Source organism: Lepisma saccharinum, chromosome 13 (genome assembly GCF_977018435.1).
Source record: "Lepisma saccharinum chromosome 13, izLepSacc3.1, whole genome shotgun sequence".
Lineage (NCBI taxonomy): Eukaryota > Metazoa > Arthropoda > Insecta > Zygentoma > Lepismatidae > Lepisma > Lepisma saccharinum.
This window is the reverse complement of record NC_139241.1, coordinates 63687705-63713624: the sequence shown is the minus strand read 5'-3', so window position 1 is coordinate 63713624 and position 25920 is coordinate 63687705. Positions and strand designations below refer to the sequence as shown.

Genomic DNA, 25920 nt, shown 5'->3' with positions numbered 1-25920 from the left:
TAAATATTAGGCTTTTGTACTGCGTTGTGTTAAATGTTGTAAATAGATTATACCGGACTACTATCGGATTAAAAATTACGGATATTCAAGTTTGGATTCCAATTAAAAGTTAATCAGTAGAACCACATAAAAACGAGTTACATCAAAATTCAGCTTATTCAATTCTATGTCAATCTATAGTTACCAATTTATTTTTGATTATGCCTTCTATTTTTACCATCGTGAGAGCAAAATAGGATTATTTTTTAGTTTGGTAAACTATAGCTCTCTTTGAGATTCTATAAATAAAGAACGGGTGTTTTTATATAGATTATATACTATATAATTTATTTATTTATTATCCAAACTCTAATATCCATAATTTATAATCCGATAGTACTCCTGTGACGTTCTGTGAGGCCCGTAGTACCTCGGAGGCCTCTTTCGATCTCTTTGGCGTAGTGGTTAGCACATCGCGCTTCGACGCCAGGGGTCCCGGATTCGAATCCAATCGGGTAAGACATTGATTTGTCCTTAATGAGAAAATTGAGAATTTAGTAAATGTGATAGTATATGTGAAAACAAATATTGATTGATTGATTTGCTTCATTTACTTCGCTTCTTGTGCCACTTTTGGCTAATTTGCGAAGATAGAGATGAGTGATGAAATGATGAATGAACATTCACAAACATTCATGCCAAAGCCAGGATTCGAACCCAAACCTCTGGCGTTGAAGTTCGATGTGCTAACCACTACGCCAAGGAGGCCGGCTTGTGGAAACAAAGAAAGAGATCCTCTTAAGGGTTTTCCTTTCATATTTAAAAAAGACAGAAAAGCAAAAATAAACCAAATCTGTCAATCAATTCTTTCTTTGTAACTTTTTCACTATGCAATTCTTCTTTAGCATGCAACGTTTCTTATTAAAATCATAATGCGATTTACGAAATGATGAAATCTGAAATTCTAATTAGAACACGGACAACCTTCTTTGTAATATATCGATCAGGTTTCAGAAACATGAATTTTTACAATACGTTTGCATGTGCAATTTTCCCTCTTTTAAAAGTAGCATGTTTTAATTATGTTACTAATCATTAAAGGAATACCTCAATACCATCCCGAAGTATGATAATTAATATTTACCCCTCAAAGTAATGAAACACTTTCCTTCTCTGAAACTCGCATAGAATTTATGGCGGCCGTTTGCTTCGGCCAAGCCCCGAACGAACATAACCGAAGGGGCACCGAGCATAACCGATCCTCCACATGACGTCATGCGCTCGTGCATGATCGGCAATTTTCGGATGGCGCTACCTTATAGTATATTAAGTTACCTTGATCTCTTACCTCACAACCCACAATCAAATGTTTTAAGGTTCGTCCATAACCATAAAAGACTACCCAATTGAACAAAACAAATTACGTCATAATAGACAATTAACATTTTAAACATATCGAACACTTAAAATGATACAATAAGTGGGTGCGTATCATGGCATCCTCCCACAAACAAAAAGAAAATTAACAAAATGAAAATGGAGTAAATTTTCTTTTTCAAAACTCTAGCGCCATCCACTCAACTCAACAACTGCTTCTCAGTTTCTTGTAGTGTAGGACGGGGCAGACGTATTCCAAGTGGTAACATCTAATTGTTTAACACTAGTTTCTCCACTATCGAAATCTTCCGTCTGTGTAGCACTTTCTTTCCTCCTCCAATTGTAGTTACCTCTATACCGGTTATAGCGATGTGGGGAGAAATTATTATTACCATACGAACTTCTTCTACGGAATGGTGTTCTTCTTTCTTCTCCAGAAGATCGCTGTAATCCCTCGCAGTTCCTTCTTCTGTAGAACCCGCTTCTATTTTCTTCTCCTGAAGGATTGTTACTTTGCCGAGCGCTACCACTGAAGTTCTCATTATCAGATCTTCCGTTACCAGCAGACACCTTCGCTGAATTGGGTTGATTTCTGGAGAACGTCATATGCCTAACTCTAGCTTGGTTGGTTCTTCTGTCCTCGAATCTCGGGTTTTCTGTCCTCAATCCATCGAGTTGCTCCGAGGCTTCATATCTTCCAAAGTAGCTGGTAAGTTGATCCATGTTGCGTGGATCGCGAGTAAGTACCAACTGACGCACTCGCAGCGGAAGTTGACTAATAACCAAGTTCAGCGCTTCGCTTTGGTCAACGCTATCTACAAGATTACATACAATACGAGCCATATGTGTCCCAGCAATATTCTTCAAGTGAGAGGCCACAGCTCCTCGAATACCGTTTGTTTCTCAGCGTCTGCATTTCCCTTTGCTTGGCATCAGCAGAGGCATATTGTTTTTTAAAGGCAGCACAAAAATGTTCAAAAGTCTTCCACTTCTTCTCATTTGCAACAAACCACGCCTTAGCCTTTCCTATCATAAGAGAGGGCAATAACTTCAATCTAAAATCATAGGGACATTCATTAGATCCAGGTATGTTATTAGCTCTTTTAAATACCTCCCAGCAGAGACAGTATTAATCTCTCCAGCAAACTTTGAAAGAGCGTTAACATCAGACATGCGAAAAGATTTGTAGGAACTATTCTTATAGGCATTGTCACGAGATATCTCATCCTGTCCCCATCTCTCAGACTTTCCATTATTATGTCTCTTCCTGTGCTTTGTAATTTTCCTAGTTTTAGTTTCCTCAGAACTAGAGGAAACTGCAGAGCAAGAACTTGACGAGTAACGATTCCTTTTCCTCATCATCCTCTTCGAATCACCTCTCGTTGTTGAACCGTTCATTCCCGGTTGAAATACAGCTTCACCATTTTGAGAAGGTTCTAGAACCCGACAGCCTACCATTAACATCTGTAGTTGATCGACCTGCCTACCTACAGATGCGACATTCTCCGTAACTTCTTCAAGTTTCTTTTCTTGCCTTCTCTGATTTAGCTCTAAATTATCAAGTAATTCTGAGGAACCCTGTGTTGCTTCTGGCCTTGCAATTATTTCAACACTCTCTATTCGTCCCCTCAATTTCTCAATTTCACTTTCCATTTCCTTTTCTTTAGCTTCTCTAGATGTTTTCTCCTGTGTCAAGTCTAAGTTCCACTTTTCATAATCCTCCTTTTGTTTTTCTTCCAGCTTTAGTATTAATTCAGCTACTTGCTGCCTCTCACACGCAATTTCCTTCCTCAGAGTCTCCTTAATTTCTCTACATTCCTTTCGCCCCTCTTCTATTCTAGATAATAATTCATCCTTATCTTGGCTGAGCAGCTTCATCAATTCTCCTCTTTCTTCATTCCTTTTCCTTTCTTGTTCATTTCTTATCCTTTCCTGTTCCTCTTTATCTTCTCTTCTGATTCTCTCCTGTTCCTCATTATCTTCACTTCTTTTTCTTTCTTGTTCATTTCTTATCCTTTCCTGTTCCTCTTTATCTTCTCTTCTTATTCTTTCTTGTTCATTTCTTATCCTTTCCTGTTTTTCTTTATCTTCTCTTCTTATTTTTTCTTGTTCATTTCTTATCCTTTCCTGTTCCTCTTTATCTTCTCTTCTTATTCTTTCTTGTTCATTTCTTATCCTTTCCTGCTCCTCTTTATCTTCTCTTCTGATTCTTTCTTGTTCATTTCTTATCCTATCCTGTTCCTCTTTATCTTCTTTTCTTCCCATTTCCATTTTCTCCATGAGGGTTTGAAACAACTGTTCCAAACAATCGTTGCACTCGACCTCTTCATCATTAGCTTTCCCTTTATCGGAACAGCAACTTAAAGTATCCATTTTTAACTTACGACGATCACTTCTTAAATTACGCTTCTGCATACCCTACTCAAACACATTTATCGAGTCCCGCGTTGTGGCGTCAAAACGTTTACACCTGTTACGTTCCCCGAATTATTCTCAATGGAACAACTTACGTTTATTCCAGCCTGAGACTTATCAGCCTACTATGAAGCCCTCAGGTTGTGGGAAATCAGATAAGGATATGCTTACGTAAACCTTACTAACTCTCGCACACAAAAATATATTTAGAAGTCAGTTAATGTTAATATATAACACTTGAACTCACAATTAAACTTCTTATTACATTCAAAATTGTATTAAGTTCATAATTGTTCTTCACTACACAAATTACCACATTCACATTTCCAAAATCACTTCCATTATTCCAGCAACATTCATAATAATATCACAGATTAATAAGATCGCTTACTTCCTATCTCCCCTTTGTAATCTGTGCGTATACCAAACCGGACATGTGGAGCCACCCTGTTTCGAAACGTAAAGCGTTGTCATAGCAACCTCTCCACCAATCATATCTTACTCTTGGCAGTGACAGTTGAATGCGTCTCAGCGCAATGATCCGCTCACCCCACCCTTCCATTCCTGCTTTTATTTTCTGCTAATAATTCGTGACATATCTCGTAAGGTCGAATTAATTATTTTATATAAGTGCATAAAAATGTTCTACAAGGATAAATACCATTGTTCAGTTAATGCACGTTACGTTTGAATGATTTCTACATCTAAGTTACGAGATATACAGAATAAGTAGCCCAGAAGCACAACATACGAAAATAATTTCAAGTTCCTGAAATTCCAGCACGTAAATCATTCCGTTGTGCATGAAAAATGGTCCGTGTATTATCTGTGGTAATAAGTATTTTTATGTCGTATTCTCCCTATTATGCGTTGCTTTTCTGACATTTTGGGCAAATCGCGATTTTATCTTGTGTAAACTCTACAGCGATTACTTTGTTCGTAGATCAATGCGTTTTACCCCTCCCTCGTCGTTGTTTATTTAGCGTCGCATTTTTTCCAATTTTAGGCTAATCGCGACGATGCTATGAAAAATTGATGACACAAAGAAAGCTCTAACAGGGATTCGAACCCAGGACCCCTGCATTAACCGAACAATGGTATTTATCCTTGTAGAACATTTTTATGAACTTAAATAAAATAAATACTACGACCTTACGAGATATGTCCCGAATTATTAGCAGAAAATAAAAGCAGGAATGGAAAGGTGGGCTGAGTGGATCATTGCTCTACCCAAAGTGTTCTAAAGGGCGCTCGAGCTATGTTGCAACATTTTCCAAATTGTCTCCTTCTCTTCATAACAATTGCTGCACAGTTTAACGTGGGTGGCAATCTGCAGGATACAGCATACTTAATATCAGCAACTGTTTCTGGTGCCGTCACTGTAATTTTCTCCCTTGTGTACCATATTCAATCGCAAGATGTAGACACTTCTGATTTACCAACGTAGAAAATTCAATTCATCTGTCTATGGCCTCATAAAACGAAAGACAAATGCATCCACTTTCTCTGCAATTGATATCAGTGGAGTACCCTGAGAGGGGGGGGGGTTGATGCTGAAAATGCCAGGGAAACAAAAGACAGGATTCGAAGGTTTTGTCTCAGGAAATAAGAATAAATCATAAAACGTACATTAAAAACTACTGATGGAACATTAACGCTATTCATCTAAGGAAACCATTACAAATCGGCTTGTAGGTATGAAATATACTGGAATAAAAGATATATACATATAGTCAGTCAGTACTTGTTTTCCAAACTTAACCACCATCCTAAGAAAATTGGGGTCCTACAAGTGAGTAGCGTAACCCAGTCTGGGAAATCTCCTATAACAGCTGAGGGTTTGATGTGCTGACCCTACGTCACCCCATTACTGGTTGAAGATCTCCACACCTCTAGGTAGGGTTGTGGGAGGCAGACTGGCAGTCAGTTGATAGTCCAAGGACCTTCCAGGGCTGTAGAGCAGTGGATCTCAACCTTTTTCAGTCGGGGACCCACCTTGAAGGATATTACACTTCATGGGACCCATAAGATGGGAACAAGCGGAATTACTTTGTAGGGGTGTGCACCTAGTCTATAATCATATATTTGCTCTTTTACAACAACACTGCCTGAATTTAAATTGTTAAAACAATATATCTAAGTAATTTAAGGTAATATGTTTTTAAGACCCAGTTAACAAAGTTTCGAACCTAACTTCCCGACCCACCAAATGTCCCCTCAGGACCCAGGAGTTGGTCGCACCCTATAGGTTGAGAAACTATTCTGTAGAACCATGGGTTATGTTATGCTGTAGATGAAAGGAAATATTTTACACTACAGTTAATTTCTATCACAACTTACATTCAGTGTTCTGTAGATGAAATAGTATTTTGGACAATACGACATAGAAACTAGTTCAGTGCCATCTGCCATGAGAGAATAGAATAAAATAATAGTTATGAGTGACACAGCTCATTGGGGAAGTTATCAAACAGAATAATTTCTGGAATAAAATTGTAATTGTTTTAATTCTATCAGTCTATTTCTCTGTAAAAACTACTATGATGGTGATAATGAATAGTTATAGGAAAATAGAGTAAGAAAAGGTCACACCTTACACAAGTTAACCTAGAATGCCTATATAGCAACTACCCCATCTCGAAGTTGTACCTATATGGAGACGCATAGTGGTTCGGATCCCACTTTAAACTGTAGTTCCAGTCCCGATTGGCCTTACTGTGAATAAAGTTGACTTAAAACACCAAATCAATCAATCAATCGAAGTTGTATGAAATTTCACTTTTCTGGTTTGCATGAGAGTAATTTCAACCCATTTCTAAAAACGTGTGAATGTTTGTAAGATATATTATTAACTAATCATTGCATGCTTATTCATTTTAGTATTTGTCAAAAATCCGTAATTTTTAATCTAGAATGGGAGTAGGAGTATGTCATACAAGCGAGTTTTGTTCGAAGTTACTTACTGGAACCACTCAACATATTGACTACAATTTCTTCATATGGCATTACATATTTCATAGTTACACAAAAATCTGGACTCGAAATATGAATGTCTTAGAATAAAAAACAAAGCAGTCATTGAGTATGTAGGATCAAGCTAGATAAGCACACTCCCAGCCCCCCACTCCTAAACACACACACAATGGAATTAAAAATACACCACTGAAAGATCTTATCCTGCACAGATATGTATTTTATATATTCATATACTTAATACAGTACTGAAGATGATACAATCCATGCATTCAGAATAAATATTGCACATGAATTTTTTAAAGCTAATTAAAAACAAAAGAAATGTGCAAATTTCCAGCTGATGACAAAGAAACCAACAGTATTTTTTGCAATTTAGAGAGATTTCACACCAAAGTGACATGTGACATATGCCACTTGGAAATGAACCAATGAACAGCAACGTTTCACTCATAGTGGATGCCATATTGACAAAATCCCTGCTACTTCTAAATAATGTCACACATGTTTCTAGTCAGTCTAAAAGAAAGTGAACATAAAGAGTTAATAAATAACACTGGGGAACAGTGAAATTGCGGCACAGTGTTTGAGAGCTAATTTAGGGCAATTTCATGCTGCTGAATAATGATATAATAATATTTTTCCTGAATTGGCTCTAATTTATGAAATAAATGCAACTAAACCAAAATGGTGGAGACATAAGACATACATATAAATGAACTTCCAACAACAATTTAATATTTCTTTTTGTGATTACGATCATTATTATAAAAATAAATTTATATAGGCCTATGATTATAATAATTAAGAAAATATGTACAGAATGAAGTAACAAATTATGTGAAACGTTTTCTATACGATTTCCTGCTGTATTGCTTTTTAGGACAATCCCTCTGTAAGCTCCAACAGTAGTCGGCCATCATGTGGCGATCCCACCGTCCCTGGTACCTTTCTTCCATTATCCTTACATCCTGATGGAACCTTTGTCCCTGTTATTCACTAAAAATTACGAAGGTTCTCAGGGAATCTGTCAATGTGGCTATGTAGAAAATGTATCTTCACACTCGTATTAGCTCCCAATTTCTCAAAATTTTTCAGCATATTTCCAAGTATATCGGGGTACTTTTCTGCTCTGTGATTCCCCCAAAAAGCTTTTGACGACGGACACAGAGCTCAGCCAGGCCTCAGATTCGATGTAAGACATGTAAGTTGTAAAATTGGCATCATTTATAAGTGTACGAAATTGTGGTGGTCCATCAAATATTCCTGCCTTCAATTTTTCAATACTTAGTCCTGGAAAAGTGTGTCATATATATTTGAAACAATCACCACTTGTATCTAAGGCCTTGACAAACTGTTTTATCAACCCAAGTTTAATATGCAGTGGCGGAAGGATGATTTTGTCCCTATCTATCAGTGGTTCATGATAGCATTCCCCACTAACATTTTCCCTTGGGGGCCAAACTTTTATCGTCCAATGCTTTTCTCTAGCACGACTATCCCACAAACATAGGAAACAGGGATACTTTGTGTACCCACTTTGCTGTCCTAGCAAAAAATTCACCATCTTGAAATCCACACACACGAGCCACTTATGTTCAGCATATTCAATTTTTTTCTAAAATCATTTTTATGTTTTGGTATTCTTCCTTAAGCTATGTTGAGTGTTTGATATATTGCTAGCAATGCTTCATAAGTTGCCTAGCAACAATTTACAAATAAATAAATAAGTTTCTTAATGGGAATTTCAGCCTATTATGAAATTTTGATATTACCGAGAAAAGCGTAGAGTAATTTTACCTCCTACATTTTCCATGGTGTGTTTATTTTTATAACTGGAGTCAATTCAACTGAACCAATCATACAATTGGCAATCACAGCTGTTTTGTGTGCTAAAACTGTTATTAAACTTTATGCCGCAAAATAAAATCTTTTTTTTGTTCCCCAGTGTAATCATTCTTTCAAGCTTCACACTATCAGGTCGATCATTGGTGCATGTTTCTCATATCATCCCTTCCATCAAGAAGTAAATTTAACTTGGCCTCGTATTGAACATAGGTGTCTCACTCATGATGATTTGCTGCAAGGGCTAGACCATCCAATGTGTCATGTCTAAATGTTAAGTGATTGGCTTATTCCTACCTAATGTGTAGATTATACTTTCCTCAAACTTTTGATCTTACCAATTATTGACCAGGTTGGGAGATAATGAAAGCACTTTAAGAAATGTCATTACCTTTTTGAGAAGAGCTGGGCTCTTATACTGTCTCCGAGGAAGTTCGTAGTTTTGTGTATATCCTTTGCAAGTCTTTATAACATTTCACTTTCAACCTTTCTCAAGGGGCTCTTCACACCCATTTTTTAACTCAGGTATGGGTTCGATACCCGGTGGAGACCCATAGTGTTTCGGATCCCACTTTAAACGGTAGTTTCAACCAAATTAGCCTTTCTGTGCATAAAGTAGACCTAAAAGAACAGTTCAAACTCAAGTAAGGATATTAGATAAGAGGATTCTTCCTCACATACATTGAATGGCCCAATATGGTCATTATGCCTACAAGTACCAACATTTATTTCAAGCATCTTACTTCCAATTACACATATAAATTATATTGTTAGCATTAAACATATGGAATATAAAGTAAAAGACTATAAGAAATCCTTAAAACCCTACATCAAATAATTTCCACTGTATTGAATATTACCATAATATTGTTAATGAAATTCCATTAGACAAACCATTGTGTCATACTGATAGGTTTCTTGGTCGGACACTCACTATGGTGACATGTTATACTTCACCAAGAATGAATTTACATGTTGTAATACTCCAGAAGAAGAGAACAGTTTCAGAGTAAGTACATTACTCTTAATGATTTAATACTCATACTGTGGAAATGTAAAACATTATATTCTATTGCTAATAACAAATGTAAGGGAAAATAAACAAACACGTTGTTATTCAGGTATATATATATTTATTGAATCACTAGTAATTAATATATTTTGCATAAGGTATGATAATCTCTTTGAGGTCCTACAGACTTTCACTGGAATAAAAGTTACTGAAATTAGTAAAGCATCATTAACACACTCAACAAATATTTCCATAGTAGGTTCACATATGTACAGTCTCAAACAGAAAAATATGTGCATTTTATTTCCTTTAATCAAACTTTTCAAATATTTTACAGGACTGTTTAGCTGAAAATCATATCTTTTTCATCCATCCTGCTTGGAATATTTAGTGAAACATTAAATACATTTGTTTCTAACATCCTCAAGCAATGTATTGTGTTGTTAGGTGTTATGTACTTTAAGCAAAATGTATCTCTAAAGCATATATTTTTTTAATGCAGAAAAGGGAAAATACAATTTCTTATGCATGAGCCACATAACTGATGACAATGTTATTCCATAAGAAATGCAATATACTTACTTGGTTCTACATCTGGGTATGCATCATGCACTAACTTATTTCTATTAGAATTCATAAACATTTTCTCTGAAAAATTGTCTCCACAAACTCTGTAACTTTTGTATGTTTTGTGGCTCAAGTCCTTTCGCCATATTTTCTCCAACTATATCTCAGCTCTACGAAAAAAATAAAATACGAAAAATTATTTTAGAAACATATAACTATGCAAGACAAATCATTCTGCATTTTATGTCACTCAAAAAAGATAAATTCCAAGATGCAAGAGTTGTTAGTGAGCTAAGGTCAAAGCGTGTCAACACAAAGAAAAGTTACTGAAAATGAATATGCATTAGATCACTATCTGTATCTGTTGAATAAAGTAGTGTCAAATGTATAAGGGTCCTCCATTCTATGATAGCTCCTTCAACAATTGCGCAAAATCTTATGAGCTTGTCACCATTCAATTGATTTAATTTTACTCAATTTTGACATTATTTCTCATCGTAACTACTTCTTATGGCACCATACAGTGTGTGGTAATGCAAATAAAAAAATATTATAGATATTGCACTAAACTTCCTAACATATGAAGCAAAGTTTTACCACATTATCTTTTAGAAAGAGTCCCTGAAGCTTACTGCCTAACCTACAACTGGCTAACAATGCAATTTTTGTCATTAAATGGATCATGGAATCTATTCCCGGGAGTGCTTTCAAGAAAAATGTTATGACACAACATATTTCTGAAGAAGATACCAGGACAGGAAATATGTCAACAAATCAAAATCACCCATACCATCTAGTAGATCAAAGTCCATGACCAACAACAGGAGCTATTACAGCAATAATATTAACTACAGGTATAATTAGATGATTCCATCAACAAAATATATTATTATTAATAATAGGTGTAACATCCATAATTCTGTAGGGTTGGATTAAAGCACATAGATTAAAATGCGATTTGAAACACAAAATCTTCCTCCCGTGGCACCAGTGAGAAAGGTAACACAGTAACACATGTGTAAAATATTTTGCATATATTGCACATGTAGGTTAGTTACACTCATTTGGTTTCCAAAACTAGTGATTACTTATGATTTGGTTCAATGTATGCTTTCGTAGTTAGGTTAGGCAGGCCAGGTTTTGTTCTCTTAGCATTATAAATAAATTACCTAAATTCATTTTACTAAGGTTCCGATTTATTTTACATTAATTCCCACTAGTCTACGATACTTACAGTCCCTTGTCAATGGAAAATACATTGTCCTTGGGAAGCGTGCAAGATTGCGTAAGGTAATTTTTAAGTTGTTTTTTTCAACATAAATATTTTTTAAAAAAAAAATCCAAAGAGTGCTAATTACTTTAAGAAAGGTTCAAATTTCGTGCGACAATGATTGCTAAAATTGTACGATAATTAGTCTTCCTGCTAAGAGAATTTTTTAAAAAATCATAAAACGATAGGAACCGTTACCTTAGGTTTCATTGCTTTAATATTTACACGCTTTTTTCATCTCCTGTACATGTTGACAAAGTTTTAAATGCTAGAAGTAATAAACTTCATGCAGAAACGAATAGGAGCGCGATAACTTGCAACTTTCTGCATTATAACATGCACAAATGAGCTTTTCCGAACTTCAAACAAACTTCAAGTCATTCCTACTATTCTCGTTGGCTTCCTATCCTCCTGTGTAACTTATAAATAACATTAAGTTACAAAATCGAACCTTTAATCTTTCAGACGTTTTTTTTAACACATGGTCTTTTACTTAATTGAAGCAAAATACAGAATACGAAGACATGCTAGGAATTATTCTCCGTGGAAACTAACTTTATGGAAATTATTTTTACATAAAGAGCGAACAGAATTCATAAAGGCATGAGTTTACAATACCGGACCACTCTCCAATTTCTATAAAATTTCGCCTACTTACTAATTTCGGTGTCCTGATGACGTATCTGTAGTTCATATTTGGCGGTCACTTGTTAAAATTGTACATTTACGTGTACAACTTGTAAAATAACCTTGCGATTTACCACGGTGATTGTCCATACACAGCAATTCGGAACCATCTTTCTTTCGCAATTAATTAGCTAATGGTCTTCCTTTACGCACAACAATCTTGTTGACGACAGACGAGGAATGCCTACGAGGTTAGGTTAGGCCTGTTAGGTTAGGTTCCATTAGCATAAATACAAAGAAAAATTAATATTTTAGCTAAGAAAACTATACCTTATCTTGCCTGTTGATTTCTTCATGTTGGGAAAATGGCGTCTTCCGTGGAGCTATTGTTCTTATGGTAGGGTTACGTTACGTTAAGAAAACATAGTTTATTTCATTTTTTTCTCGATTTCCATACTTGACCGCCAATTATTGCATGCAGATTCGTGATTAGGAGTTCACAATTAGTGAGTAGGCGAAATTTCATAGAAATTGGAGAGTGGTCCGGTATTGTAAACTCGTTCCTTCATAAATAACTAACCTTTCAGGATATGACAGAACACGAACACAGCTCTGGATTCCTCTTCTGACAGTTTTTACAATAAAAATCTGCACAATAGCCATTTTATTTTTTGTTCTTCTACATCCTTATTAAAATAGTTAGTATACGTCCATGACACAGAGGGGGCCACTCCGCGACTTGCACGTTATTGGCTAGAGCTTGTGACGTCACCAAGCGGACACGAGCGGAAGAAAGCTATGCGTAGAATGTAGCAGATGGCCCATGAAACGATGTGTTTTCATGCATCTTTTGATATTATACACCAAAGCTGTTAATTTAATTTGACAACAAGAGATCAAATACGCGATAGAAGAATACACTTATTCCGAAACAATGCATAGTTTATTTTTCATACATTATATGCGTGATATCTTGTCTCTGTAGGCTGTATTCCACTGCCAGCTTTTCTTTCCAGCTAACCTATTGCATTTATTTTAAATGTCTAATTATAAGGAAAGTTTTTGTCCGGGCATATTCTGATATGAATTTTTACTGAATGTCCTGGAATTTCCCTTTAATATTTTTTCGCTACTTTTCAGATTCTCCAGTTGATCGCCACGGTGAGGATACATTTGTTTTTGTTATTTAGCGTCTTCTTCCACTTTTGGCTAATCGCGACGAACAGGATGAGTGATGATTAGTTTAAATTTATGAAGGGACACTCGCAGCAGGCACGTATCGAAGGGGGAGCTTAGGCGGCTCGAGCCACCCCGAAAGTTTGCTGTTTACAATAGTTAAAATGAGGTTTTTGGTTTCTTGTGGTGTGAAATAAAATAACGTGAAGATAATTTAAGGAGAGAAATAATTATCGAGTCAAGCACGTATTCAAGGTGGGAATCAGGGGGCTCCAGCACCCCATTCAGGAAATTACGCTACATAAAATTAGGTTCATGGCTTCTTAAATAATGAGATGATAATTTGAGATAAATAATTTTCGAGCCAAGACACAGAATGTTCTATAACCCTGTTATTCTTAATAGCGCGCACCCAACGTGGGATCAGGGGGCTGGAGCCCCCCTTAATTTTTTCAGTTTACACTACATAAAATTAGTTTTTTTTATTTGATTTATTTTATTTTACTTCGCGTTTTGTTCCTCTTAGCTAATTTACGAAGATGGGAATGAGTGATGAAATTATGAAAAAGATAAATGGACATTCACACACAACCATGGCCGAGCGGGATTCGAACCCGGGACCCTTGGCGTCGCAGCACGATGTGCTAACCACTCAGCCACAGGGTCCGGCAAAATTAGGTTTTTGTTTTCTTGAATAGTGTGCCGATAATATATAAGGAGAGAAATAGTTACCAAGGCAACACGGAGAATGTTCTATAACCCTGTTGTTGATAATATTGCATTAAAACTTTTCTTGCGCTTTCGGTGTTGTCGCAACACTATGCAAAGACTTGTCAGCATTTGGAAGCTGCAAACGTAGCGCCACACGTAGGGCGATTCATGGTAATTTTTTATTCTCTGGAAAGCGCGAGAGGGAACGTTCTTGAATAAGAGAAGGAGTCGAACTACTGGCAACATTAACGAATCGTTTTATCTGTGGAACGTTCTAGAATATAATGAGGTTAAAATACGCGGCTTCAATTTTCCAGGTTGATCTCTACAACAGGATCGCCTAATGAGTATTCAAAGGTAAGTGTGATAGTTCATACAGTCGATTAGTGATCAGTCAGTGTCTATTGGTGGCTTTATAAGATCTAGTGATTCGAAAATGAAAAGGACTAAATACCATAAAGTAACGAAGTCTACTACTAGTTCCAGTTCGGGTCCAAAGCAGAATACATTAACGACAGCGGAATTTCCGGAGCCTCAGTGTAGTGCTAGTTCGGGTCGAGGGCCGAAGAGATCGAAGGTCTCTCTCTAAAGTGAATATTTAAGCAGTAACGGGTATTGGAGAGGTTAATTAAAAAAGAAATAAGCTGCACAGATCAACTGAAAATCAAAGTTTTGAGTGATGAGTTAGTTGTGCCCGGATAAAATTTTCCCAGAATTTTAGAAGAGGAGGGTTATGCATACTATTTTTGGTGGTCAGTCCTCATTTTGCCATCTTTTCCTCTCTTTGACGTTTTTTTTTTTTTTTCAGGAATACTTGGTCAAATTGGGTTATGACCTCACCAACCCTCCCTTGGGCACGTCACTGGAGATAAATGAGTAAGCATTTAATCATATTGGGAGAAGAAACACTAGATGTGTTGGGATCGGAAGGGTTTTCATTGTGAATTAATTGTTTCGAACTGTATTCGAGAAGACTTACTTTGTTTTGTGCCAATATATGACAAGACTGCGGAAGTTGTGACAGACAATTGTGAACACTTGCATGTGCTTAGGCCTCAATGTGAATAATTTGGTGGGTTTCGGCTTTTATAAGAACTGTAAACATGGGAGGACAAGACACAGTAGTGGTGTTCAGCCTCGAATCAGAGAGAAATATTCGAGAAATTTCTGCGTCCAGTTCGTAGCCCACAGTTTGAGTCTCGCGTTGTCGAGTGGATTATCCATCCCGTGCGTGTGTAACAGCTTCGTAAAAACACTCGAAGACGCCACAGATATTTTGATGTCTGATGATAAGAAATGGACAAACACACATACTGAGATGGTTCCGGCACACAATGTTAATACATGGAAACAGAGGAGTTGAGGGGTAAAAAATGTTCCAATTTCACGTTCTGAATAATTTGGCAGCCTTGAACAGTGACGACGATTTTGGGGATAGTTGCTCCCCATTTTTTTGCCTTCACACTATGACCTCTTTATGCTAACCCTTGTACTGTATATCAAGGGAAGAGAAAGTAAACTTTTCTTGCACCCCCCACTCCCGTTTTGAACCCAATTGCCACCATTGGCCTTAAACATACAATTGTGAGGTTCTATCTTAACCCCTTAAAAATATGGTGTTTAGCCTCCACGAAAGGAATTCCTGGATACGTGCCTGACTCGGAGAGAATATCTATGCCCGTGCTGGGACTTGAACCGGGGACTTCGGAGGCGAAATCGAAAGTCGACCACTTAACGCCTTCGGCTACCGAGCAGTAGAATGAATTAGATAATGGCTATTGTATAAATGGTGTCTTTTCGGGAAACATTCAAATAGCAATATTTCTTCCAGGTAATATATCCTAGGAACTTCATTCTTGCGGGCTTACTAGGTTCTGGCATGTGGGCCAACAATCTGTGTAGTACTCTGAACTGTTTGTGCTCCACATGGATTTGTGATCATCCATTTCATCTACTCACCATTCATTTTCATCTTTGTGATTAGCCAAGGGGTAAATTATACTTGAAATAAAACAAAAGCAATACAAATACAAAACAAAAATAATGGAACTATTATGCTGTTACGTTTTCCTGTATTTTAGGCACGTCGCATTTATCAGCCAACAGTCAGAGATTGCTTTTCGGTCGAATGATACTTCTAATAATCGCAGGTAAATGCAAGCTGACAATTATAATTTGATCTCTTATCCACCTGAGTTGAGGATCTAATTTTTTGGATTTTATTTGTAACAATATTTACTACTGCGAGGAATTAAAAAAAAAACTTACGGCTAATTTCGTCACTGGCTTCCTATTCTGTAATAGTTACATTTGTTGTAAGAACATAATACATGAATTTACTTTGTATAAATATTACATTATCCATCGCTTTTCCTAATTAAATCTTATACCATATCCGGGCCTCCTTCATGGCGCAGTGGTAGCTTCATTGCCTTGCAATCAAGGGGTCCATGGTTCGATACCCGGTGGAGGCACGAGTGGTTAGGATCCCACTTTAAACTGTAGGTCCCGTCCCGATTAGCCTTACTGTGCATAAAGTGGACTTAAAACTGCAAATCAATCAATTACAATATCAAGTAGGTACAGTCCCTATTTATGTTAAACTTTATATTCTTTGGCAACCTGGAAAGGTCATTATCGAAATATTGCTATTTGATGTTGCTCGAAGTTTTTTTCTTTTTTTGTTTGTTGCAGTTTCAAGATACCATCCCTTTTCTGTTACTTATAGCTTTTGGGGGAGGGGGACAAGTGCCTCTGTGTACCCTACCATAATATGTGCCAATGCGACACAATATATTAAAAATTTGCCCCCTCCGGGATTGACTTCGCCCCCCCCCCTACAAAGAATTCCTGGCTACGGGCCTGATTGAATAGCTTCTTTGGTCATTATTTACATGACCGCTCTTCTCATTGATTGACGAGAAGATTGATAGGATGTGCAGGGGAGAAACGCCTGTCCTGTAAGTCATACATTATATTTTCAGCACAATTTCTCAACAAACGCACATAAAGTAAAGTAACAGTGCAATTGTTAATTAGTGTTCGCTACCTACGTGATGTTCAAAGAATTATTTTCGCGGATGATGTTTCAACTTCGAAGCTAATAAATCTTATCTTGCACTCAATATTCAATGAAGCAATACTTAGAAACTGAGTTCCGATTGTATAAAGATTTTTGAAAGTTGCATACGTGATGATACGGAAGGCGAGTGTGGAAGATAAGGCCGAAGATATTTTTTTGTACATATAACATGTATAACTTTCATATGTTTTACACATATGCAACATGGAGCGATATAAAATAAGAAAATACATATGCAAGATGCTAACACTAAATTATGTACGTATTCAAAGTTTATTCAGTACATATATACAAAACATATTATTTAAATACATCACATTATTGATTGCGAGCGAAGCGAGAAAGAAAATTTTTGATCCAATTTTTGCAATTTAAAATAATATTGATTTAATAAGGAACAAATAATATCACATGGCGCCAAGGCATTCTCTCTTTCACATTTTTTTTAAAAATTAGATTATTTGGCGCCCATGGCCGACTACCGCCGCCCTCTAGCTACGTCTCTGAACTTGACGAGACTGAGAAAAGCTGGCACTGCAAGCAAAGAGAGCAAGAAAATTTTACGAAATGTATTTTTATTTGTATAAAATTTGAAATAGAAGGGGGCAATTTCTCCTCTGTGCCCCCTCGGTGCCTTTGGCCATCAATGTTTGCCCCGCCCCTAGAATTGACTTCCGTCGAAGGTTGGGGGACAATGCCCCTGCCCTCCCCTGTGGTTGCACCACTGAGTAAGTCCGAAATTTGGAGGAACAAATTGAATCAATCCTGCTACAGCAACTTTTTGGGAAGCGATGATCGCTTTATTCCAGGCGATTTTCTTCTATTATTATTGCACGTGGCTTGGTTTGGTTTGAGTTGGTGTTTTAAGTCCACTGTATGCACAGTAAGGCTAATCGGGACTGTACCTACAGTTTAAAGTGGGATCCGAACCACTTGTGCCTCCACCGGGTATCGAACCCGGGACCCCTCGATTACAAGGTAATGACGCTACCACTGCGCCATGGGGGAGGCCCATATTGCACGTGGCAAGAGCACAAACAGGTTGATTTGTTCTCATTCTACCGGCATTCAAGAAAAAGTGTGTAAAGTAAATAATCGACCCATTTATCTCAAGCTTCCGTATACGATAACGAAGTAAGTTCCATTCTGTCCTCTTAATGACGTCATAGCGCGCACAGAATCATGGGAGAAAATCTCGGAACCTCGGGAATGGCCTACCTTATAAAGGTACCTTGTCCATGACAGATCATATGGAACGATGTTACGTCATGTAGAAGTATTGACTTTAAAAATACGATTTTTCTTATACATGTTTAAGAAGGGAAAGGCATTTAATAAAATACAAAATCACGTACAAGTGATCATCATTGATTAATAGATACATAAACTAAATTTTTAATGAGAAAATTAGGATTTAGCATCGATGGTGGTGCCGACTGGTAGCTGGTTAATTCATGCACGAACAAATGAATTCCGAAATTAACCTTATTCGGATTTTTGCACCAGTGCGGGAGGCCTGATAATATCTCTTACCTCACAACCCACAATCAAATGTTTTAAGGTTAGTCCATAACCATAAAAGACTACCCAATTGAACAAAACAAATTACGTCATAAGAGACAATTTACATTTTAAACATATCAAACACTTAAAATGATACAATAAGTCGGTGCGTATCAATTGAACTATTTTTTTTTATCGCCATCCTCTTCCCCATGGTCTGCATAGTGGATTCACCAAATTTCAAAGTTCTCCGATGCCTCAAACAGGATACAGAGGGCTCTGAGTTGGGCAACATTAATTCTGGCCACCCGGTAGAATAAACATACAGATAGATAACTTGCTTGGTAATACAGCGGCGTCGTCAGGATTAATCATCTAGGGACGCTGAGGGGATGCGAAATAAAATTTAGTGGGTGCGATGTTGAAAATAAGGAATGCATGAAATGGCATGCAACCTTTGGCCACAACATCAATGCCAAACTTTTAGTAGGCACCTATGATAAGGTGCCAATAAAATTGGAGATTTTATTTGATTTCAGTTTTGTTATTTGCTTAATCGCGACGATGAGGTTTTGCATTACGGAGGAATGTGGCTCGATTTTCAAGGAGACCGATTTCGCACTGCCATCACACACAAGCCAAACTTAACATCGGAATGTATCCTGCGAGAAATAATGGAAAATAACTTCTTCAAAACTTGTTTCCAGTGTATGAAACTATCATGAACAATTAAAAATGCTACTTTAAAAGCACAATGAATGTATAATTTTGGGGTAGCTATATTTGGCAGAAAAGTGTACTAAAATAAAAGCGTGAATTTTAAAATAAAAAGTAAGAAAAATAGCACCATCTATTTTCGAAAAATAACAACACCGAAAATCGAGGCTCCTACCTACAGGCAATATCCAAAACCACAAGCAGACCGTTTGAATAAGCGATTCTTAACAACAATGCTGAAGAAACACAGCGGCCGCTGATCTTTATAGACACTGCGGTCAGTACTGGAAAGTATATGCAGCTTTTCTTTCACAGTAGGTACAGTAGAGCGTCGATTATCCGAAGTAATTGGGGGACATGGGTGTTCGGAAAACTGGTTTGTTCGGATAATCGAATTGTACATGTTTATTTGCCAAAAAGAAGTACTGTACAGTAAATTTATTCATAAAAACAGGCATCTCTTTAAGTATGTATTACAAAGTAACGTACAAAGGCAACTTTAGTAGTAATATATAGTATGTGGTACAGTTTATTAAACAAAAATATGTACATATTACATACGCATTTTGCATGAACAATACACACAGTACACAAAATTAACGTTTAAAAAAATCCTTTATTTTGGTCTGTCTAAGCAAGCCTACACGCTTACGAGCAGCTAAGTCACGTACTTTTTTCATTACAGATATCTGAAAGTGAGCGAGTACACAGTTCGGTTAAGCGGTCGTTCGGTTGACCGACGTTCGGATAATCGACGCTCTACTGTAGTAACAATGCTTGGCTGTTGTATACAATAATGGCGGTATCACTTCAATACCTAACATTCGGCGCTCAATATGTCGACATTACATAATGTGGTACTCTAAGAGTAATGTTTTTGGTTGAATATAGGTTCCGAAAAGGGGGTGCGTAAGAACATTAAGGGGTGCGCGAGCACCCTTTCGCACCCTCCTGGCACCGCCCCTGATTACGTATGAATTCCGTTCTACAAACAACATTTCTGAGGTAAGTAGGGGTGAGCGGGATCCCGAAAAGTCGGGACCGGGATAGGGAAAAACATTTCCCGTCGTCCCGACTTTGGGAAATGACTTCCCAACTTATCGGGATACGGAGCAGTTGGTAAATACCGAATGGTCATTTTAAAAAGTCGTTAATTCTCGACGTTTTTTGCATTGTAAATGTCTGGAACTTATCGGAAATTGTTCGTTTTTGTACTAGAAATGCAAAAGCAATCACAAAGGTGAAAATGAAGTGTAGAATTCGAGATTTCCAGAGCTTCGGGATATTTGGAACATTTCTCGTCCGAAAATAACCCGACTTTGTAAGGAAATTGATAATTTTTCCCGTCCCGAATGTCGGAATTTAAAAAATTTCCCGCCCAGAACCCATCCCGACGCAAAAATTCTGTCCCGCACACCTCTAGAGGTAAGTGTAGATTTTTAATTTCCTCTTCTCCTAGTTTTCCTTGTTAAGAACTGAGCGTTTGTGTTTCAGGTGCGAGGCAAATGGCACGTGGCTGGCTGGATAACCAATGTGGGCGACGCCTTCCACCACGACAGCTGCGAGGTCGTGGAGCTCCAGCCTAGATCTGATGACGTCATGGAATTGAGCATAATCACTGGCAACTCTGAGAATAGCGGCCAACTGGAGCTGGAAATGGAACAGCCTGGGGTCTGGGTACACACCGGTGAGGGACCGTGGTTTGTTTGAAACTGTCTTTATCATAAATGTAAGGTTACAGGACGTCCCCAACTCCCGCCTAACATGGCCGATGTTCGGATGGAATTTGGAAAAAATATTCAATGTCCTACATTTAAATTCACAATGACATTGCATATGTATTTTACATAGATAAGCTAGAAAATTTTGTCTGGGTGGGCAGAAGCTTTTTATTGATAAATTAAGGTGGGTATGTATCCAGTGGCGGATTACCAAATAGGCCCACTAGGCACGTGCCTAGGGGCGGCAACTCTTGGGGGCGGCAAATCTTTTTTCCAGAATATCAAGAATAATAAAAAGTGTCTTACGTACCCAGTGACAATTTAGACCTATGAAACCAATGTTTCAAATCAACGGTTTGCAACACTTTCGCTTCATACGAAAGAAACCTTGATGTATCGGATTTATGTGTTATCAAGAAATGTTTCGTCTGTTCTGCCTCCTTCAGGCGCCAATCAATGTGTTTTTAACACGTGCTGTGGCTTTTATTGCTTAGATGGCAATGCAAACCGCCCAGCCTTTGTTGGTTTGTTTTTGTAAATACATACCCCTCGATCTTCCACTAAGCGTTTGTTAATGACCAGGCAGGAAAGAAGACTGATTGAAACTAGCATCTGTAACAATGCCAGTCTTTAAAAAAAAAAAAAAAAAACACTGCTGATAAGTGAGTGAGTGAGTGCAGATTTTGTCTTGCTGTATTCTCTGGCTGGTGCATTCAGTTTGTTGCTAGTGTGTTTGCGATTTGGTGTTTTTTTTTATGCGGCAGGCAGCATGAAGCGAACAAAGTCAAGTGGGGCGGCTTATCGTAAACTTGCAAACGAAAAGCGTGAGAGAAGCAACCTTACAGAAAAAGCTTGGTACAGTGGACACGTTTTTTAGACGAAAGGAACAACTGATTTCCGAAAGCAGTTCAAAAATTGAAGTGGAAGCGGCTACATGGAGTGAACTCTGTGAAACGCAAAATGTCGAAAATATTGTGGGTTTAGTGAAGGAAGAAAGTGCACCTGAGGTAGTGTCCCCTCAGTTCGTAGGAGTTACTGATTGTGACAGTGAGAGTGCAAATTTCGTTAGTGACGATCCTGCCGAGTGGTGTCTGAATGAGTCTACAATTGACATTCTTCTAAGACGTGGAATTAATCAGAATGCTGAAAACGATTTTTCTAAATCGCAAAGACTCATAGCAGGTAAGACAAGATTTTTAAATAATAGTGTTTTTTTCGTAAACTTGTAAACGGCGAATAAATTTTGCTGAATTATTTGGTATATTCGTGCAGCACTGGTGCCGTTTATTGTGTATCATGCAGGTTGTTCAAGGGCAAGACAAACATCGCAACTCACGGCATTTCAGACTGGAAAAACATTTCAAATATTCTAGCATCACACGAAATATTCTGAAGAACACAAAAACTGCGAGTTGGCACTCTTAACAAGGCAGAAATCTGTTGGGACCTTGGAGAACCATTTTCAATCACACATTCAGACGGAACTTATGTACTGGGTCAGTGCAAATAAGTTACTACTTTTATTTTGAGAAGGGCGCAGGGGCGCCGACTTGACAAAATTATTGGGGGGGCTCTGATCACTGAAATAAATGAATGAATGACTCACTCCCTCCCTTTTATAAAAATAAAAATTACGTCTTCGTATAGCAGTTTTTAAGCAGCTATTACGTATATTCCTCATGCAAATGAAATGTAACATGAAAAACGTTTAGAAAATGTTTGTTTAACCCTGGAATGGTACCTATGCGTCTAAGAGACGTAGTTCAGTGGAAGAACAGCGGCCATCTTGTTTCGGGGGGGAACCTTACTCCCGCCTCCCAGGTATGCTTCAACGGAAACTCTCTTGGCAAGTCAGTGTTCCTCAGATTGCCGAGCAGTTCACGTCAAGACCAGTGTTTTGTTTTTTCCAAAGCCTAGTACACCTGTGAGACGTATTGATACCATTTAACGTAAATTTTCCTACGCCTGTCAGGCGTATTGGTACCATTCATGTGGTAGTGTTCCTACGTTTGCCAGACGTATTAGTGCCATTCACGATGTAGTGTTTCTACGTTTGCCAGACGTGTTGGTACCAGAGGCCTGCACAAGACCTGGAGGAGACCCGTTCGCGAGACATCGCTCCTAAAATACCATGCAACCTGCGCAACACCCTCGCTTGAGCAGCTTGTATGCTCACCTGCCCAGATCGTTCCTGGCAGGCATTGTAGACCCGCCGGGTACCCGCAGTCTTACGATACCTAGTAGGTCTCAGTTCGTTCTTTCCATCAACTGCAGACCCCTCCCTCTGCATGACGTAGTTGCTTCGAGTAGAAACTGCACCTGGCCTACACCGTTCTGCGGTGTTGCCAACTGCAATAGATTTTCACTACTTAAAAAAGGGAACTCAAAGCTTCGTAAGCCACATCACCAATGAAATGAGATTTACGAATGTTGCTACCCCCCCCCCCCCACACACACACATTGGGTGCGTTCCGAAAGTCTTAACGAAACGAACGCATTCAACGAAAATAACTGGGCTCGTGAATCTGGTGAAACCAGTTATTTTACGGACTTATGGGACACTCTAGGCGAAAGCGCAGGCGCAGCGTTTTGTTAAGAGAAAGTTTCCGCATGGCGTCAGCGGAAGGAATGTCCTTATGGCAAAAATAAACTCTATTATGGCCACTGTTACTCATTTTAATCACATTCTAAGAACGGTCAAGGCATACTTATCTTGTGCATGTTGCTTCATATCGCTATCTGTTAAAATTATAATACATTTTCCGAACTAGTGCAGTTTGAATCCATCAGCACGCGCTTTGTCTGCAAGGAGCAGACGATTTTCACGGAACAAACCAGCATCCTGGCCCGTGCGTTTGGTGAATCTCGTTCTTGCACGAAACGCACGGAATGCGACTTTTGGGACAGCATAATGAAACTCACGAAACGCACGGAAGCACTTATGGAACGGTCAGTTACCATAACTCGTTTAACGCGTTAAACTCGTGCGACTTTCGGAACGGGCCCATTGAAATAGGTTTTGCGTGGCACAGGATACATAAGTATATGTCGTAAACAACCAATATACGTATATATAGTGATATAGGGCAGGACTGAAACATGTCACGTTCGACGCTGAGGTCGCGAGTCGAACAACACACTGTTCTACTGCGAACACCAGGGCCGTAGCCAGCCAGGGGCATTGCCGTTACCCTCGTTTGGGATGGGGGGGGGAGGCAAGTACTTGGATAAACGTGCCAACAACAACAATCACAATAATAGTAATAAAGTAGCATGAAAGGCATTATTATCCTCATAAATCATGCAAAAAGGGGGTAGAAGTCGGTTCTCACGCATTTGTGTTGAAACAGAGGATTGGAAATATTTTTTTTCAACACGTCAATTTCACATTAGTTAATAATGGAAAACAAGCACACAAACTGTTTTTGAAAGAAAGAAAGTGCATGATAAATGCATTCCGAATGTACATACATATGGCATGTAAAATTTCCATCTACAATGTTTTCTTTTCACATGGAGCGACGTATTACATAATCAATTCATCCAACTCGTAACAAACCAACATTAATAGCAAATAATATCACGGGCCGCCATAGCATTCTCTGCTTTAAAACTTTTCTCACTTAGATCGTTCGGCGCTCAGGACCGTCTCCCGCTTCCCCTTTGCTACGGCATTGAACTTGATGAGACTGCATAATATTTTATAATATATTTCTACTTTCATAAAATTTGAAATCAAGGGGTTGCAATTACCCCTCCATTCCCCCTCTGCAGGTGCCCTTGGCCGTCTGGAAGGAAAATGCAAGAAAAATATGAAATTTAATTCCATCTTGAGTACCCTTTAGCCCTGCTACTCTTTAATTCTGCTAGCCTGTTTTTTCTTGTGCTTTAATGTTTGACCCCCACCCTGACCCCTCCGCTAGACTTAATTTCCGTCCAAGGTTGTGAGCAATGCCACCTGCCCCCCCCCCCCTCTGGTTGCGCCACTGCGTGCCTGGTTAAGGCACCATGCAATGAAAAACAATTAGTTTTCAGTGAGGAGATTTTTGTTTGCTCGATCATTCATTTAGATAAATGAAGCTGTAATATTGCGTGCATTTCCTGGCAATAAGATAAAAACTGCTTACAATGAACTGAAATCACTAAGTATATACTGTAAATTCTCCTTAAAGCAGAGAGCTCCTCCTAGGACTTCGTAGGATTTAGGAGCTACGTAAGTAGGCAACACTGGCTGCAGCCGTCCACGTGGTGATGAAACACCTGGAGCGACACGCTGCCGGAGGGCTGTTTCCTTCCAGCAGGTTTTGCAGGCGCCCGGGTCTTGTTAAATGCCCAGTTACCTTGTAAGCGCAGAGCGCCTTGAAGACCAAGAACCCGGGTAAAGACGCAAGTCGACTCGTTGCCGCGGGCAGGCGAGCAGGTATACCTGTCCACGCGAGCAAGCGGGCAGTGGGTAGGTAAAAGGCAGACTATGCAGCCCTCTAGTTGGTACCATTCATGAGGTAGTGTTCCTACGTTTGCCAGGCGTGTTGGTACCGTTGATGAGTTTATGATTACATAGGTACCTACCTTATTGTTCCAGATGTCTGGCACAAACACAAACAAAACATTCACTACTGAAGTTGAGATTTTACAAGAACTGCAACTTCAGTTATATGAATCCGATTGCAGCGAGGTTGAAGACGAAATTGAAGTGGATCAAGATGCCTTTCCTGAGGATCCTGACGATACCGACTTGGACCCGGACTATGAACCTTCGTTAGAAGAAGAAGATATCGAGGAGGCCATCATTCAATCAGTAGCACAATCATCTCGGCCTTCAGCTGTTTCTAAATCAAGTTCGTCAAGAGCTGAAGGCAAGCAAAAGTCAGGACCTGCAAAACAACCTCCAAAGTCAGGTGAAAAGAGGAAGAGGTCAGCCGAAGGAAATGATGACCATTCAACA

The 25920-nt window shown here is 38.5% G+C and overlaps 1 protein-coding gene across 1 annotated transcript in view; it reads left to right on the top strand.

Moving 5' to 3' along the window:
• LOC145997375 (uncharacterized) overlaps positions 1-25920 on the top strand; it is a 61873-nt gene that overhangs the window by 24017 nt on the left and 11936 nt on the right. The window contains exon 2 of the mRNA XM_083134348.1: positions 20749-20941. Coding sequence (XP_082990474.1) covers positions 20749-20941 — 193 coding nt within the window. The remainder of the gene's footprint in view (positions 1-20748; positions 20942-25920) is intronic.